The sequence below is a fragment of the Tachyglossus aculeatus genome, chromosome 2 (genome assembly GCF_015852505.1).
Source record: "Tachyglossus aculeatus isolate mTacAcu1 chromosome 2, mTacAcu1.pri, whole genome shotgun sequence".
In the NCBI taxonomy this organism is placed as follows: Eukaryota; Metazoa; Chordata; class Mammalia; order Monotremata; family Tachyglossidae; genus Tachyglossus; species Tachyglossus aculeatus.
This window is the reverse complement of record NC_052067.1, coordinates 85,344,622-85,356,695: the sequence shown is the minus strand read 5'-3', so window position 1 is coordinate 85,356,695 and position 12,074 is coordinate 85,344,622. Positions and strand designations below refer to the sequence as shown.

The 12,074-nt window shown below is 44.7% G+C and overlaps 1 protein-coding gene across 2 annotated transcripts in view; it reads right to left on the bottom strand.

Annotated features, from left to right (window-relative positions):
- STX7 (syntaxin 7) overlaps window positions 1-12,074 on the bottom strand; it is a 63,276-nt gene that overhangs the window by 13,135 nt on the left and 38,067 nt on the right. For both annotated transcript variants that reach the window (XM_038771679.1, XM_038771685.1), the window contains exon 3: window positions 60-129. In XM_038771679.1, the coding sequence (XP_038627607.1) occupies window positions 60-129 (70 nt within the window). The remainder of the gene's footprint in view (window positions 1-59; window positions 130-12,074) is intronic.

The window sequence follows — 12,074 nt, the reverse complement described above, 5'->3', positions numbered from 1 at the left end:
TAAGAGCTCCAGTCCCTGTTAAACTGCAGCCCCTTGGGGCCTTTCAGTTCACTACTTACAGCTGTTGCCTCAATTCGGGTGAGTCTTGAGGTGTTCCAAGTTGGTTCAGGGTTCGCTGAATCTCCACAGCTGTTGGGAGAGTGAAAACAAAGCCCAATACAAAAAAATAAGTTTCAGAATAATTTTCCTTGGAATATTAACCCATTATACGATTATCTTACGCTACTTTGCATTACCTCCCTCAGTTCTACAACAGTTACAGAAATAGCACACATTAAGCCAGACAGAAAATATGATCCAATAAAATAAATATGAAGGGATACACTGGTCTTTCTTCTCAGAGACCGATCTATCAAATGGACTGGTGGACAGATTAAATGAATCAGTGTTATAATTATGTCAGGATTAGTACAATGTTAAACACTTAGTGTAGCTCTCTGCACACAGTAAGTGCTCAACGAATACCATTGATGACAATTAAAAATTTAGTTCTGAACTGAAATCAGAAGAGCCAGGTTTCTATCTGAATAACTCATCCCTGAGATACACTTTCAAAAAAGTTTGACATGTTTTATTTAGGAGCGAGCCAAAGATGGAAGGTATACTGAATGGTTTCAGATCCCTGTGAACATACCCTTTCAGAAGAATCAGCTTAGTTAAATCTAACCGTACGTGTAGATCTGAAAAGATTAAACTAGGTCAGGACAAAGTTTTGTTGGGCTGTTACAAAGTAGGAAAATTAAATGATCCTCCAAATACAATAACAGCATCTTTCCCAGACATTCCAAAGTGTAATACAACCCCAGTGCTTTTAAGCAACTGCTCCAAAACCCTAACTGACCCATTGTGATGAGGTTGGTGAATATCTTCCAGACAACATGATGTGAACCCATTGAAAAATGCAAAGAATGATACATATGGGGCAAGATGATGACTTGATGGGGTCTCAATACTTAGAGGCAAAGAAAAAAACACAAAATAAAAGCCAGACAGTAGAACTACACCCTTGCTTCACAACAGGCCAAACTAATGGACAACTGAAGGAGGTGCAGGACAGCAGTTCAAACGGAGGGAAGGAAAATAAGTGCCTGCCCCTCACAGATATGAAGGAGGATGGTCCAGGCCAGAGGCAGAACATGGGCAAGAAGTCAGCAGCAAGACAGATGAGACTGAGGTATAATGAGTAGGTTGGCATTGGAGAAGCCAAGTGTGCGGGCTGGGTTGTAGTAGGAGAACAGCAAGGTGAAGTAGGAGGGGGCAAGATATTTGAATGCTTTAAAGCCAAAGGTAAGGAGTTTCTGTTTGATGTAAAAGTGGATGGGCAACTGCTGGAGGTTCTTGAGGAGTGGGGAAACATGGACTGAATGTTTCGTAGAAAAACGATCTGGGCAGCAGAGTGAAGCGTGGAGAGACAGGAGGAAGAGAGGTCAGCAAGAAAGACTCATGTTGTTGGCAGAAAGTTCCCCAATTCCTCACCAGCGCTCTACCCAAAATGTGGAAAGAAGACATGCAATATTGCAGAACTTTTCTCTCGGGCCAGTGAACATGGGGCCACTAAACTGTAAATTCCTTGGGGGTAGGAACTGGGTCTACCAACCTTATTGTCTTGTACTCTCCCAAGCTCTTATTACAGAGCTCTGCAAAAAGTAGTCACTCAATACATGCCATTGATCGACTCCTCAGCAAGAGTGGTCATTTGGGCCCATTGTCCAGTGGGCCAGGATGGGAACGACAACTTGACTTACGTCAAGTCTTCTCTGGTCCAAACACCGAGTTAACCACTCACTGACCGAAGAAGGTGCCAGATCAGCTGGATTGAGCGCTGCATCTGAGAAGGTGATGGAGGCTGTGGCTTGGGAGCCCCATCCTTGGAGAAGAGGGTGGTGTGGAACGTGTGTCAAACTGGGTCCCGGATCCTATCCCCTTCTGATATCCTAATGCTAGCTGACACACCCTCAGCTCAAGTGGAACAGTCCGGGCCTATGGTTTGTCACCTGCGATGCCCCTGATTTTATAGTGACTGAGGTCATGCACAGGTTGACTTTGGTTTTTGGACACACTGAAGATTGATGTTGAGGTTTTTAATCGCAGGTGATTTGCATCCTGGTTTCAAGGGGCTAAGAGTAACCCGGCATTTAAAATTGTTGCCACTGCAGTTGCATTCCTGAATCACCATGCATCCAACCTGCCCTGGGAGCTGGGTATGATGGGGAGATCCAGGTCTGATATGAGATCCAGGTCTGATATGAGAAATATGGTGGAGAAATATGGCAGAGACCCTGAGACCCTTTAACGTGGCCCCGTTACCTCCTGTATACCACTCATTAGGCCACGTAAGAGAATCCATATCCCCCAAATTCTGATACTTCCTGGCCCCGGCCACAGAGATCCAAAATGGGAAGCAAAGACACAGCTAATTTAAAACACGGTAGGGGGAAGGGGAAGCAGGGAAATGTGGGGACGTGAGCCAATCAAGACCCCCTAGCCCTTCAGAGTGACCAAAATGGATCTCATTCACAAAAAAGTTTTGCTGGAACCAAGGATTAACTGCCAGTAAGAAGCGGTTAAAAAGTAGTCCTATGGCATATCTAGCCCACAAAATAAAGGTGGGGCAGTTACCAAAGAAATACTTGTTCTCTCTCCTACTTAGGCTGTGAGCCCCATATGGGACAGGGACTGTGTCTAATCTGATTAATTTGTGTCTATGCCAGGACTTAGAACAGTGCTTGGCTCATAGTAAAAACAAAATAAAGCAAAGTAAAATACCACTAAAAAAAAGTGCCCTCCTTGCTCAAGCATAGAACGGTAACACTAATGTAACAATGAATGGGCTACTGGGTCTTGAAAAAGTCCAGACCAAACTAACAGGTCATAAAGGAGGAACTGGGAAAAACATCTTTCAGGATAAAGAGTTGGCTTGTTTCCAAGAGTTTAAAAAAATCTAACATCCCCTTTTTTCCAGTTGAAATGATTCATGCCATGGCTTAAACGCTTCTAATAGTTGTGAGAACTACTGGAGCTATTTATTTATGGGACCTGGGGAATGAAGGAATCCAAAACCCTCCAGGGCCATTTTTGAAATGATTTCACAAATTAACCTTCAGTGTCAAATTGGCAGAGATAATGTATTGAAGCTTGCTAGCAAATCAACACAGATGGCTGAACAGAAGAGAGAAAACACTTAGCACAGCAACGTTTTCTTCCGCACAGGTTAAGGAAATTTCTCCCCAGCCTCTTCAATTTTTTATGGCATTTTTAAGCACTTATCATGTGCCAGGCACCGGACTAAACACGGGGGTAGAAACAAGATAATCATGTTGACACTGTCCTTGTCTCACATATGGCTCAGTTGCATATATGGCTCACGGTCTTAATCCCCATTTTACAGATGACGTAACTGAGGCCCACAGAAGTGAAGTGACTTGCCCAAGGTCACAGTGAAGGCAGGTTAGAGAAGCAGCATAAACTAACGGACAGCGCAAGGACCCGGGAGTCAGAAGGCCATGGGTTCTAATCCCAGCTCCGCCACTTGTCTGCTGTGTGACCTTGGACAAGTCACTTCACTTCTCTGGCCCTCAGTTCCCTCATCTGGAAAATCGGGATTGAGACTATGAGCCCCATGTGCAGGGACTGTGTCCAACCCGATTTGTTTGTTCCATCCCAGCGCTTAGTACAGTGTCAGACACTTAGCAAGTGCTTAATTAATACCATAATTATTATAATGTGGCTGAGCCAAAATCAGAACCCAGCTCCTCGGACTCCTAGGCCCGTCCTCTTTCCACTAGGCCATGCGGCTTCTCTATGCCCTCTGAACACAAGGTGTTCTTTTCCCCCTCCTTTCTCCCTCACCTTACCTCCTTCCCCTCCCCACAGCACCTGTATATATGTATGTATTTATTACTCTATTTATTTTATTTGTACATATTTATTCTATTTTGTTAATATGTTTTGTTTTGTTCTCTGTCTCCCCCTTCTAGACTGTGTGCCCACTGTTGGGTAGGGACCATCTCAATATGTTGCCAGCTTGTGCTTCCCAAGCGCTTAGTACAGTGCTCTGCACACTAAGCGCTCAATAAATACGACTGAATGAATGAATGAAAGGTGGAGAATTTCTCCTTTTTGGTTCCCTTCTACTGTTATGTTGCCAACTTGCACTTCCCAAGCGCTTAGTACAGTGCTACGCACACAGTAAGCGCTCAATATGACTGACTGAATGAATGAATCCCTCCCAATTCTGCAAGGCTTCCTAATCGTCCTTTCTGAGGGCTGTGGCCCACTTCATCATCATCAATCGTATTTATTGAGCACTTACTGTGTGCAGAGCACTGTATTAAGCGCTTGGGAAGTACAATTTGGCAACATATAGAGACAGTCCCTACCCAATAGTGGGCCCACTTGTACAAAAAGATATCCTGTGGGGCAAATCATTTAGCTCAAGCTGATAGGGATGTGTGGTCCAACTCATGCTTTCTCCACAATTCATGTAGAAGCAGCATGGCTCATTGGAAAGAGCCCGGGCTTTGGAGTCAGAAGTCATGGGTTCAAATCCCGGCTCCTCCAATTGTCAGCTGTGTGACTTTGGGCAACTCACTTAACTTCTCTGTGCCTCAGTTCCCTCATCTGTAAAATGGGGATGAAGACTGTGAGCCCACTATGGGACAATCTGATCACCTTGTAACCTTCCCAGTGCTTAGAACAGTGCTTTGCACATAGTAAGTACTTAATAAATGCCATCATTGTTATTATTTCTTTGGAAAGCAGCATGGCCTAGTGGAAAGAGCATGGGTTTGGGAGTCAGAGGAGCTGGGTTCTAACCCTAGCTCTGCCACTTTTTTTTTTTGAATGTTACTTGTGAAGCTCTTACTATGTGCCAGGATTTGTACTAAGTGCTGGGGTGGATACCAGCTAATCAGGTTGGACCCAGTCCCTGTCCCAAATGTGGCTAATTTGGGACCTAATTACCACCCTAATCCCCATTTTACAGAGGAAGGAACTGAGGCACAGAGAAGTTAAATGACTTGCCCAAGGTCACACGGCAAGCGATTGGCACGGCTGGGATTAGAATCCAGGTCCTCTGACTCCCAGGCATGCGCTCTATCCATTAGGCCATGCAGCTTGCCTGCTGTGTGACCCTGGATGGATCACTTAATTCCCAGTAGATTTCCTCACCTGTAAAATGGGGATTCAATCCCTGCCTTCCCTCCTTCTTAGACCATTAACCCCAGGTGGGACAGGGACTGTGTCTGCCCTGATGATCTTTTATCTACCCCAGCACTTAATATAGTGCTTGGAAAACAGTTGAGTGCTCAACAAATGCCACAACTAACTGCAACACTGCAGAGATGGGCAGGGAACAGGCCCTTCACCTGGCCCACCCAGGGAAACAATAGGCTAAGAGGACAATAGGGTATTTGTTAAGAACTTACTGTGGGACAAACATTGAACTAAGTTCTGGGGTAGATACCAGGTAATCAGGTCGGACACAGTCCCTGCCCCATGTAGGGCTCACAGCTTAAGTGGGAGAGAGAATGGTCTTCCTTCCATTAATAATAATAATAATAATTATAATGATAGCATTTGTTAAGCGCTTACTGTGTGCAAAGCACTGTTCTAAGCACAGGGGAGGTTACAAGGTGATCAGGTTGTCCCACGGGGGGCTCCCAGTCTTCATCCCCATTTTACAGATGAGGGAACTGAGGCCCACAGAAGTTAAGTGACTTGCCCAAAGTCACACAGCTGATAAGTGGTGCAGCTGGGATTTGACCCCATGACCTCTGACTCCAAAGCCCGGGCTCTTTTCACTGAGCCACGCTGCTTCTCATTAGGTATGAGAAGGTCAGCCTATGCTACTTTTCATATGGGAAATCAGGCCTTCTCCTACCACTCTAAATCCCTCACGTGATACTAAAGAAAAACATCTTTGCCCTCATTTTAGGATCCAAGTCTATCCAATTTTGTATCAAAGCCCAAAATCCTTTCTTCATTATATTTGAATAGCACTCATCATTTCCCTTCACACCCCGACTTTTTCGAAAGACAACAGAAGCTTTCGGAAATGGAAAACATCCAGCCTATGAGGGAATGAATTATCCGTCCACATTGGCTCATTTTGATGCTCTATAGATGATTTTTGCCCAGAGAAAACTAAATCAGAAGCTGATTAACCCCTCCAACCGGTTATATAATAATAATGATGATGGCATTTATTAAGCGCTATGTGCAAAGCACTGTTCTAAGCGCTGGGGGGGGGGGTTACAAGGTGATCAGGTTGTCCCATTGGGGGCTCACAGTCTTCATCCCCATTTTACACATAAGAAGCAGCGAGGCTCAGTGGAAAGAGCCCGAGCTTTGGAATCAGAGGTCATGGGTTCAAATCCCAACCTCCGCCACTTATCAGCTGTGTGACTTTGGGCAAGTCACTTCACTTCTCTGGGCCTCAGTTACCTCATCTGTAAAATGGGGATGAAGATTGTGAGCCCCCCGTGGGACAACCTGATCACCTTGTTAACCTCCCCAGCGCTTAGAACAGTGCTTTGCACATAGTAAGCGCTTAATAAATGCTATTATTATTATTATTAAAGAGCACGGGCTTGGGAGTCAGAGGTCACGGGTTCAAATCCCGGCTCCGCCACTTGTCAGCTGTGTGACTTTGGGCAAGTCACTTAACTTCTCTGTACCTCAGTTACCTCATCTGGAAAATGGGGATTAAGACTGTGAGCCCCACATGGGACAACCTGATCACCTTGTATCCTCCCCAACGTTGAGAACAGTGCTTTGCACATAGTAAGCGCTTAATAAATGCCATCATTATTATTATTATTATTAGATGAGGGCACTGAGGTCCAGAGAAGTTAAGTGACTTGCCCAAAGTCACACAGCTGACAAGTGGTGGATGACCTTTGATTCCAAAGCCTGGGCTCTTTCCACTGAGCCACGCTGAACTGAGATGTGTTTGTGTCCGTCCAGGACACGCAAATCCAACATGTTCTCGGTTTTATTCAATTACCCCAACTAAAACGTTTTGAAATCACTTTGTTGCCCATTAGTTCAGAGAATTGGCTCTTTTACATCCCGTGATCCTGTTGCCATCTAGTGGACTGACTTCTAAAGCAAGCTATACAAGAAATATTGTAAAATAAATAATAATAATAATGATGATGGTATTTGTTAAGCGCTTACTATGCGCAAAGCACTGTTCTAAGTAAAAGATGATTAAGGAATAAAATACATCTGCAGGCCCTGGAATGAGGCTGGCTGAAATGTACTTTTGCTGAGTGGAGCACGGAAGGAGAGAGGTGGACAGCAGGATGTCCCAACAGCTGCCTAACCCACTAGGCTGTAAAGTCCTGGAGAGCAGGGATCAGCTTTAATACTATCTATTGTTTATTCAATCAATCAATCGTCTTTATTGAGCGCTTACTGTGTGCAGAGCACTGTACTAAGCGCTTGGGAAGTACAAGTTGGCAACATATAGGGACAGTCCCTACCCAACTGTGGGCTCAACTTACTAAAAGCTTCACATACATGAGATGCTCAGTAAATCTTGACTGACTGGATGATTGGTGAATTGAAGGTGAGGCCGGCACTCTAATGAGTGAGTGAAGTTCAGTCTCAAACCACGTGGTTGCACTGTGATCTGCTAGGTAATAAGCACTTACTATAATAATGATGATAATGATAGCATTTATTAAGCGCTTACTATGTGCAAAGCACTGTTCTAAGCACTAGGGAGGTTACAAGGTGATCAGGTTGTCCCACGGGGGGCTCACAGTCTTAATCCCCATTTTACAGATGAGGTAACTAAGGCACAGAGAAGTCAAGTGACTTGCCCAAAGTCACACAGCTGGCAACTGGCAGAGCTGGAATTTGAAACCGTGATCTCTGACTTCAAAGCCCATGCTCTTTCCACTGAGCCATGCTGCTTCTCAAGCACTATGTGCCAAGCACTGTATTAAGTGCTACTCCAGGAGGCCTTCCCAGACTGAGCCCCTTCCTTCCTCTCCCCCTCGTCCCCCTCTCCATCCCCCCCATCTTACCTCCTTCCCTTCCCCATAGCACCTGTTTATATGTATATATGTTTGTACATATTTGTCACTCTATTTATTTATTTTACTTGTACATATCTATTCTATTTATTTTATTCTGTTAGTATGTTTGGTTTTGTTCTCTGTCCCCCCCTTTTAGACTGTGAGCCCACTGTTGGGTAGGGACTGTCTCTATATGTTGCCAACTGGTACTTCCCAAGCGCTTAGTACAGTGCTCTGCACACAGTAAGCGCTCAATAAATATGATTGATGATGATGATGAAGTGCAGGAGTAGATACAAGATACAAGTAGATACAAGATAATTAAATCTTACACAATCCCATCCCACATGGGGCTTGCAGTCTAAGAGGGAGGGATAGCAGGTATTTAATTCCTATTTGACAGATGAGGAACCAGAAGCACAGGTAAGTTAAGTGACTTTCCTAAGACCACACAGCAGGTGAATGGAGGTGGCAGAATTAGAACCCGGATCTCCCGATTCCTAGTCCTGTGCTCTCTCCACTAGGCTGCCATGCTTTGGCAAGATCCTAAGGGTGGAGAGGTCTTTTCAAGCATACCAACCCCAATCAAAAAACAGTGTGGCCTAATGGATAGAGCACAGGGCTGGAAATCAGAAGGACCTGGGTTCTAATTCCAGCTCTGCCACTTGCCTGCTCTGTAACCTTGAGCAAGTCACTTAACTTCTCTGTGCCTCAGTTACCTCATCTGTAAAATGAGGATTAATACTGTGAGCCCCCATGGAATGTGCCTGCTAATTCTGCTGTACTGCGCACGCCCAAGCGCTTAGTACAGAGCTCTGCACCTAGCAAGTGCTCAATACATACTACTGATTAATTAATTAGCTCGCATTTTCCCCAGTGCTTAGTACAGTGCCTGGCACATTATAAGCACTTAATACCACAATAAAAGGCCCTGCTGAGAGCTCACCTCCTCCAGGAGGCCTTCCCAGACCGAGCCCCTTCCTTCCTCTCCCCCTCGTCCCCCTCTCCATCCCCCCCATCTTACCTCCTTCCCTTCCCCACAGCACCTGTATATATGTATATATGTTTGTACATATTTATTACTCTATTTATTTATTCTACTTGTACATATCTATTCTATTTATTTTATTTTGTTAGTATGTTTGGTTTTGTTCTCTGTCTCCCCCTTTTAGACTGTGAGCCCACTGTTGGGTAGGGACTGTCTCTATATGTTGCCAATTTGTACTTCCCAAGCGCTTAGTACAGTGCTCTGCACATAGTAAGCGCTCAATAAATACGATTGATGATGATGATAAAAACAAAAAACAACAAAAGACAACAGACTCCATGAGTAGTGTTATCTCCAAAGCCAAAGAACAGGTACAAGTGAGTGTGCGTCCGCAACCTGGAAAGGGTGGGAGATCCTGACATGGACACATACACTCACATAGTCTCTCACTCTTCCCCTCCCTCTCTCTCTCTCATTTAAAAATTGCCTCCCAGTACCTTTGAACCCCAAAGGACAGTCCACATGGTGTCCTTAGAGCTGAGGACCAGGTTGAAAAGAGGCAGAACCTCAACCGAAAGAGGTTTTCAGTATTTTTTATTCCTTTCCTTAAGAGGTCTTGCTCTTTCCTCCAAAGGCCACAGCTAAATCCAGGATGCCAGGACTCCAGGATGCCGGCGAGGGGAGCAGGTTCTGTTGCATTTCTGTGGATTCGTGTTCTCAGAAATCCATCAATGATATTTATTCAGCATTTGCTGTGCGCACAGCACTTGGGAGAGAATGACAGTTGCTGGACAGAGCCCCTGCCTTAAAGGATCTTAAAGGACCTTACAGTCTAATGGGGGGAGACAGACACTAAAATCAACTACAGATAAAATTTAACCCCTTCCCAAATTAAGCCCTTTCCCCCTACTCCCTTTCGTGTCACCTATAAACTTGGGCCAATACCCTTCAGCACCTGATATTCACCCCATCATCAGCCCCACGGCACTGACGTACACAGCTGTTGTTAATTTCTATTAATGTCTAACTCCCCCTCTAGCTTGTGTAGCTTTCTCCATGACTTTAAGAAAACAAAAGCTTATGGTCCTACAAATCAACTTTTCTACAAGACCAAATTGGGCACTGAAATATGACCATTCTACAAAATCACCAATAGCAACTAAGCAAAGATTAGGACCATGCTCCAAGCTCAATATATTGTACTGAATAAGTACCCACACAGGGATTGATAGTGGCAAACACTTCAGCACAGCAAAAGATGCTCTGTGGGTACACAAGGGAGTGGTAGTCTTCCCTACAGTGGAACAGCAACACCCGCTATGCTCAAATATGAAGATCAGATTTATAATAATAATGACATTTGTTAAGCGCTGTACTACGTGCAAAGCACTGTTTTAAGCGGGAAGCAGCATGGCCTAGTGGATAGAACACGGCCTGAGAGTCGGAAGGACTTGTGTTCTAATCCTGGCTTCGCCACATGTCTGCTGTGTGACCTTGGCAAGTCACTTAATTTCTCTGTGCCTCAGTTATCTCATCTGTAAAATAGGGATTGAGACTGTGAGCCCCATGTGGGACAAGGACTGTGTCCAACCTGATTAGCTTGTATCTATACCAGTGGTTAGAACAGTGCTTGACCCATAGTAAGCTCTTAATACTAACCACCGTCATCATTTAAAAGCACATATAAGAATATACAAATATATAAACAAATTTTCACACACTTTTGCTTCATCCACCTAAAACTCACAACAGCCCCATGGGTTGAGGTTTACCTCCATTAGCTTCCTTCTACTCTACCAGGGAGGGAGTACCTGGAAAGAATTTAAAACGGGAAAATCTGCAACTGACCCACACGATAAGAGGCATGACATACAAATATTAAAACTTATCAAGTGGCTCATAATTCAATTCGACAACGTGGATTTTTCTATCTTTGGGAGCTGACCGCCCCTCCTGACAAAGACAGTGAAATGGGACTGTGAGGTCGCACACATGACTTTCTGGGTGGATTGGCTGAGAGCACAGGGAAGCCCTGGGCCGTTCAGAGGGGGATTTTATCCACTGAGGTCAGCACCTTGACTATCCCTTAGAGAAAACCTGATCTGAAGGAGGAGGAGAGAGGAGAAGGGATGAGGGAGAGGAGGGAGAAGGGAGAAAAAGGGAGAAGGGAGGGACAAGGAGGGAGGAGGAAAAACAGGAGAGGGAGAAGGAAGGAAGGAGGGGGGAGGTCTCTTCTGGGACTAGGGTGGGGTTTAAACTCCTAGCATTCTTCAACCAGCTGCCTGGATAAACACAATAATAATAATAATAATGCTGGCATTTGTTAGGCGCTTACTATGTGCGAAGCACTATTCTAAGCGCTGGGGGATACAAGGTGATCAGGTTGTCCCACGTGGGGCTCACAGTCTTAATCCCCATTTTACAGACGAGGTAACTGAGGCTCAGGTAAATTAAGTGACTCACCCAAAGTCACACAGCTGACAAGTGGCGGAGCTGAGATTAGAACCCATGACCTCTGATTCCCAAGCCTGTGCTCTTTCCACGGAGCCACGCTGCTTCTCTAAATGCCAGATGCAATATCTCCAATGTGATTTTTGGCATTATCTCCTGGATCGTTATTCACTGATTTTAGGTGTTTTTTGTTTGTCTTTATGGTACTTGCTAAGCACTTACTATGTGCCAGGCACTCTGCACACTGGGGCAGATACAAGCTAATCAGGCTGGACACAGTGCATGTCCCACATGGGGCTCACCGTTTTAATCCCCATTTTACAGGTAACAGGCACAGATAAATTGACTTGCTCAAGGTTGCACAGCAGACAAATGGAGGGGCTAGGATTAGAACCCAAGTCCTCTGCCTCCCAGGTATGCCAGCACCGAAACAATTATGACAGTGCTCTGCACACAGTAAGCACTAAATACCAATTACTGAAGTTTCTCTAGTGAAAGGATTACATTTTTTTAAAATTGTACTCTTCCATATGCTTAACAGTGCTCAGGATATAATAATAATGATGGCATTTATTAAGCGCTTACTATGTGCAAAGCACTGTTCTAAG